The 7,334-nt window shown below is 39.2% G+C and overlaps 1 protein-coding gene across 3 annotated transcripts in view; it reads left to right on the forward strand.

Annotated features, from left to right (window-relative positions):
* The window catches only part of LOC138966814 (laminin subunit alpha-2-like), a 242,658-nt gene extending 238,048 nt beyond the window's left edge, over window positions 1-4,610 (forward strand). For all 3 annotated transcript variants that reach the window (XM_070339159.1, XM_070339160.1, XM_070339161.1), the window contains one exon: window positions 176-4,610. In XM_070339159.1, coding sequence (XP_070195260.1) covers window positions 176-318 — 143 coding nt within the window. In that variant the 3' untranslated portion in view covers window positions 319-4,610. The remainder of the gene's footprint in view (window positions 1-175) is intronic.
* The last annotated feature ends 2,724 nt before the right edge of the window (window positions 4,611-7,334 follow it).

The raw sequence follows: 7,334 nt of genomic DNA on the forward strand, positions 1-7,334 counted from the left end.
TAAATGTGTATACATATATGTGTGAGAGAGAAAATGTGTGTCTATGTGCATTTGTGTGTGTTGATCTGTATATGTGTACCTGTGTGTAGGAGATGCTCAGAGACTGCTTGCATGCATGTGTGTTTCTAATTCTACTGCTGATTTCTTAATTCAACATCACTCATTCTGTCCACAGCAACGTTCGAGCAGCAGCCGGCCTCATTATCCCAGCAAGGGTTCTACGGGTGTATGCGTAACTTTGTCATCAACAATCAGCAGCTAGACTGGTACCAGCTGGAAATAACCAGTAGCCTCCTACGAACAGCATGTCCACTCTAAGCTTTGACATCAACTGCAAAGGCTGCGGAATCTGAGGGTCACTGACAGAGGACACTTAACTTTGCTGTCTGTTGCGACTTGACAATGGCTGACGTGGCCAATATGTGAGAGCACAGGAGGTTAGGAAAGATGTCGGCCAAGAAAGCCCAAAACATTCATGCCATGAAGCGCAAGGCCTTGAATGCAATGCGTATCAGAAGTGAAATCGATGCAGCTTGTGGGCTGAAGAAAGAATTTAGGTGAGACATAGATTTACCATGTCAGGCATCAAGGGCTTTGAGCGAGCAAGAAGAAGAGAAAACAGATGTTCAGTATTACAACAACAAACAAAAAAAGATTGCACACTGGGCAGTGCAAATATTTGGTCTGGGGCAAGTAAAATGCAACATGGTGCTGGCAGAGCTCTTGAGGACCAAGAGAATTTGGCAGCATTGTGCCGTGATATCCAAAAACAACCTTGCCAGTCAGACTGAGAGAGAATGAGTGCAAGAGCTGCCAATATTATGTCACCGGCGGCGGTGTTCAGACTTAATGTATACATGTACCATCATCTTCGCAGTAAATCTACATGATGACCATAGAAATGACAGTTCGATCAATGTAGGTAGAATACGACACATACTGCCATCCATAACAACATCCAGAATTTGATCCTCAAAATATAAGAAACTCAATAGGAGTCAATGAAATATTATTTTGAGCACATTATAAGCAGCATAAAATTCAAACCTAATTCCTTAGATGATCGAACTGAGATACTTTTTTCTTTGTTCGTTAGAACCAAAGATTGTCTTCTTTGATTGCCTCGTTCCGCTAATGTGTTTTCCATTCATTGCGTATTATTATGAAGGAAATTATAACAAAATGTGAGGAGCAAAAACTGCCAAGTCTTGCGGACCTTTTGTTCTGTCAGTTACACATACAGTTTACCTCGTATGTTCAGAGTGACACTCTTTACATTTAGTGTTCATGCAAGCCTTGTTCGAAAGATAAACATCACTTGTTCATCGATCGTTACACTGTTACTTGTAATGTTGTAGTATAACAGAAATGAAGTGTTCCATTAGCTGACCATGTTTGGAGATAAATATCTCTTGTTCATTGATTTTATACTGAGTTTGGCAGAACTGTAGTATGGTAGAAACTAAGTTGATTCTGTGGCAATTTGCCAAATCTCATTTAAATCAGTCTCCAAGCGGTTTTATCACAAATGAAGTTTGGATCTAAAATCAGATTTCCTGAGAATATATAGTACTTGCGAGATCGAGATGGTAGTTTTTGCCAGACTTAAGTTCTGACCTTATTATTTTTAACCAAAAATGCATTGTTGTTGCTGTCAATGGTTGTTTTAAAAAAAGAAAATGTTTAGCAATTTGTTTTTTGTTCATGAATATATATCTCTGTTGTTGATTTGTTTTGTGATAAGTAGCTAGGAAAGAGTGCAAATTGTCTGTTTGTTTTAAATATTTCAGTACTGTCATTTTAAAACAATTCTAGGCCGATGTGGGGTGTTCCTCTTAGACTTACTCAAAATATCAAGAGGGAGATCGTAAAATCAGCTCACATCATCAAACAGTTTGGAGACAAAGATGAATACACATGTTAAAAGCAATGATAGTAACAGTTTAACCAGAAATTAAGTGGGGGAGGGGTCATTTGGAAAGGGTTAAGAGATGTACCATGGTAAAATACATGTATAATGTTAAGTGGTCAATGAAGGACACAAGTTACCAGCTAGACAAAGAAATGAGCAAACAAGCAATAAAGAAAACAAAGCTTGTTAACATCTAGTGATGATGAAATCAAAATTAATTACAATTACAATTACATGTACACATTACGATATCTACCACTACAATTAAAATTTAAATCAACAGAACATACCATTACAATACAAATTTAAATCAACAGAACATAATGTTGCATTTCTCCTGTTAATGTCCATTTGCTTTTGAAGTATATTCGAAATTCACTGCTTTCCTTCTTTGTGGAATATTTTTATGATGTGTATGTTCATAACAATATTGTTATAAGTGCTTAAATTATTCATGATTCTTGGTGTTGTAATTGAATATGAATAAATATAGGAAGAAGTACATACTTACACAGGTAAATAACAAATACTAAAAATAAATCGAATTAACCATTATATGCATAAACAATCAATAAATAAACAAGTACAAAAACAAATGAAGAGATGAATAATAGATATGGAGAAAACCCTGGCAGTTTTACATGCGGTCAGTAACACTTTGGCAGAATGTGTATAAGTTTAAAGAAATGTATATTCTTGGTATAACTTAAAATTAGAGCTTTGCAATTATCAAATAAATGCTAAAAGTTTAAGGTAAAAAAGGTGCATATCAAAATTCCCATGAAGATACTTTCTGTGCTGTAAAAATGATGTCAAAGAATGTAGTTGTTTTGTTTTTGTGTTTTTTTGTTGTTTTTTTTACAGAATTTGACAATTTTATATTTTTTCATTTTTGGCTCACGTAAGTGTAGCCTATGCGATCGTAACTTTGTCTGTCTGTGCGTGCGTGCGTGCGTGCGTGCGTGTGTGCGTGTGTATGTCTGTGGTAGAAACTTTAACATTTCGTCATTTGAAGATGTCACATTATGGCGTAAGAGGGTTAGACGTCACGCGTCTCGGTCATTGTTATTTTGAGCGGGCCGAGACTATTTGGCAGTCGTGTCCCTGTTAGTAGGCTACATGCAGACAGGCAGACAGATCTAGATCTAGTGTCTCTCTTTCTTGCACAGTGTCACCTATGCTTACTGTGTGTGTGGGTGTGTATGTGTGACGGAGTGATTGAGTTTGTGTTACTGTTTGTCTATTTCTTACGTGAGCCTTGAAGGCTTCGCCTCTTGTTTAAGTTGAATATAAATTTTTTTTCCAACTGTCCCTTAATCCTTTCTTCCATGGTTGTGTAAACTGACATCCCCCCCCTCCTTTTCTACTTGGAGTACCCAACCCTCTCCCCCCGCCTGATTTTAGACTGTACTAATGTAAGAAAGAGTGTGACAGCCTATTGTTTTCATTATTTTGTGATCAGTTTGTTCCTTGTTGATTTTTTAACAGAAATTTTCATTTTTTAATGAAAGGTGTTCTATATATATGTTCTTGTTCTTAACAGTGTGATAGTGACAAAGCATTTAATAAGTTAAGCATCTTACACCAAATGTGAATTTCCCTAGATTTGCATAATTTATGCTGCTTTTGAATATTTATGTTGGGCTGATTGATTTGCATAATAACTATACTGAAAGTGTGTTGATGATAGTAAATGCTTGTGTATTTTTTATATGGTTACTTGTGAGTTGTGTGTGTGTGGTTTTTAAGAGACTGATTATATGTCAACAGGTACTTCAGCGTGTAATCATGTATCTGTAGAGTTGAGGAAGAGTTGGTAGATATTTGATATATTATTAATAGTAACACAAAACAAACTCAGGAATATTAGTTATTTCACTTTAGGCTCATGTCTGTCTTTGTTTCTATTGTTTTATTCCTCCCCCCTTCTTTTTTTTTCTTTTTTTTTCTTATGAACAGATGCAATACTGGTCTTATGTGTAGAACGTTCAAATTACAGTTTGTTGGTTCATGCATGGTTTTCTTTCTTTTCTTTTTTTTTAAATTACAAAAATTACTAGCCTGATCTATATAAAGAAAATCTGAACATACCTTTCCAGTACACTCTCAAAGGTTGAAGACAGGCGAATCTTGTTAATTTTTCTGTGCCATATACTGTGTGCATTATGTGCAAATCCGGTTATTTTATTTTCTCTGAAATCAGTTATCTCATTCTTACATGTCAGAGGAGTTTTCTTTTTCTGGAACATGAAGTACTTTTTTCCTTTATTGTGGAATCTGAGAAAATCGTATTTAAGTGTTGTTTTTCTTTTTACCAAGATATTTTTGTTTTTATTCTCGCTTCATCTTTCAGTTTAACCTGTATACATTTTTTACTCGTTATTTGTAGCCCTCAAGTGCTATAAATCTACTTTGTTTATTGTGTATCAGTAATGACAGTTAATTGTAACAATGCCAAAAATATACCTAGAAAATAAAAGTGTTACAGATTTTGTTCCTCTCTTCTCCCTCGTATTGTTTTCCTTTGTTCAAAAAGCTTCAAGATTTATGATGTTACAAATGCTTTTTAATCACCAATATACTCACAGTTTCACTATTTCTGTGAACAATATCATGTATAAGATTATTGTTTTCTAGTTTTAAATCATTCTGTGTTTGTTTTTCTTGATCAAGTCTGTAATAAAATATGTTATTTATAGTATGTGTTTTATGTGTTTGTGACCCCCCGCGGGTTAGGGGGAAGAATTTACCCGATGCTCCCCAGCATGTCGTAAGAGGCGACTAACGGATTCTGTTTCTCCTTTTACCCTTGTTAAGTGTTTCTTGTATAGAATATAGTCAATGTTTGTAAAGATTTTAGTCAAGCAGTATGTAAGAAATGTTAAGTCCTTTGTACTGGAAACTTGCATTCTCCCAGTAAGGTAATACATTGTACTACGTTGTAATTTTTTGATTAGTGCTTTTGTAAACAAGAAACAATTGACAAGTGGCTCTATCCCATCTCCCCCCTTTCCCCGTCGCGATATAACCTTCGTGGTTGAAAACGACTTTAAACACCAAAGAAAGAAAGATGTGCTTGTCGCTACACTCCATCAGGTTTCAATTGGACCAACTCCGGAAATAACTCTGTCGGGTTTTGTATGGTTTTTGAAAGAGTGAATACTCTTCCTTTTATTGAGGCAAGCTTTCCACACATGCTCGATCCTTGTCCAAGTGTTTCAGACACACCCCTCGCTAGTGACTGGCCTGTAATGTCACATGGAAAAGTTTGACTCGATAAAAGCAAGAAAATTCACTTTCACAACCCATGCAAACCTGACGGTTATTTCCAAACATTGTCTTTTAGGCTTTGGTTGGGCGTCAGTCCCCAATTGATGACCTTAAATGTTAAAATTTGTTTGTTTGTTTGTTTGCTTAACGCCCAGCCGACCACGAAGGGCCGTATCAGGGCGGTGCTGCTTTGACATATAACGTGCGCCACACACAAGACAGAAGTCGCAGCACAGGCTTCATGTCTCACCCAGTCACATTATTCTGACACCGGACCAACCAGTCCTAGCACTAACCCCATAATGCCAGACGCCAGGCGGAGCAGCCACTAGATTGCCAATTTTAAAGTCTTAGGTATGACCCGGCTGGGGTTCAAACCCACGACCTCCCGATCACGGGGCGGACGCCTTAACACTAGGCCAACCGTGCCGGTAAATGTTAAAATAAAAGCCTATCAATGTGTATATTAGTGTATATATATATGCCTTATCCACTTCTCAAGTGAAAAAGTACACTAACCTAAACTAATAAAACAAAAAGTTCGATAAAAAAAAGAGCGATGCAGTTAGATACCAAAATACTTTATTTACCCAAACGCAAAACACAAAACAACCCACATACACAATAGCATGACTTCAATTCTATGAAATAATCACAAAATTATCACAGGCTAAAACACACACAAAAGGTTAGCACTGGAAATTTGAGGATGTGTGGCTTTTACTTTTGAAAGGTATACATACTACATACACCCTTAAAAAAAAATTACTAGGATCACTTTTTTTACAAGCACGCCACACAAAACAGACAAGACCGAATTCTTTCATTTAAAAAAATTTATATAATTGAACAACCAAGGAGTAATGACAAACAAAGATCGAACGCGGCAGCGACAATTTAGCTACAGTGTGTCAAACGTGACAACCCTCGAAAATGGAATTCACAACAATGTGAATCAGTGTCGATAACGCGTGTGCCCTCCGTTGTGTGCCAGGCATCCAACACATCGTTGGTGCATGGAGTGGATCAGGTTGCATATGAATGCTCTGGGAACTCCATTCCACTCCTGCTGGAGCCATTGCAGCAGTTGACCCAGATTGGCAGGAGGAGGGTGATGTTGCTGTACCCGACGACAAAGCTCGTCCCACATGTGCTCTATGGGGTTCAGGTCCGGGCTGTTGGCTGGCCACAGCATCCTGTTGACCCTGGCCTGCTGGATGAAGGTGTTTACAGCTGCAGAGCGATGGGGAGGTGCGTTGTCATCCTGAAGAATCGCACGAGGGCCGATCGCTTGGAGGGCTGGAACGACCAGGAGTTGCAGGATCTCATTCTGGTAGCGGACACCGGTCAAGTTGCCCACTACATGGTACAGAGGTGTCCTTGGACGTGTGCTGATCCCTCCCCAGACCATCACAGAGCCTCCGCCAAAACGCTGTCGTTCCAGAACAGCGCCTTCTGCGAAGCGCTCTCCGCGACACCTCCACACTCGGATGCGACCATCAGCAGGTTCCAAGCAAAAGCGGGACTCATCTGTAAACAACACCACTGCTGACGTTGCCACCTCACATGTTCAGTGCACCAGGCTCTGCGAGCTGCTCGGTGATTAGCAGTCAGGGTTGTTCCTCGGACTGGACGCCTTGCACGCAAGCCAAAGTTGTGTAAGCGGTTTTGGATCGTCTGACCACTAACAACAGTGTTGGTGGTAGCTTATAGGCGTTGCCTAATGTTGTTTGCCGTACCCATTCTTTGTTGCATGGCCTGCCTCCGAATGAAGCAATCCTCTCTTTGTGTGGTGACTCCTGGGCCGACCAGAACGTTGTCGCTCCTGCACTCTTCCAGTTGCTTGGAATCTCTGTTTTAGTCTGATGATGATAGAGGGAGCCATGGCACTGAGCCTCTGGGCTACTTGCCTGGCAGCAACACCGTCTTGTAGCCATCCTATTGCCCTTCCTCTATCCAAATCGCTCAGTTTTCTTCGTGGGGGCATGTTGCTACTGTGCATAATTGTGTCAGCATGTCAACCTTTAAACACAAGCTGGTGAGCGATGTTCATAGCCAGGACCCTGTTGTAGCACGTGCATCACAACCTTTTGCCCTGGCATGCGTTCCGCAAATTTCATGGGGTTATAAAAAACACCCTTTTTCTTCCAAA

The sequence above is a fragment of the Littorina saxatilis genome, linkage group LG5 (assembly GCF_037325665.1).
Source record: "Littorina saxatilis isolate snail1 linkage group LG5, US_GU_Lsax_2.0, whole genome shotgun sequence".
Taxonomy (NCBI): Eukaryota; Metazoa; Mollusca; class Gastropoda; order Littorinimorpha; family Littorinidae; genus Littorina; species Littorina saxatilis.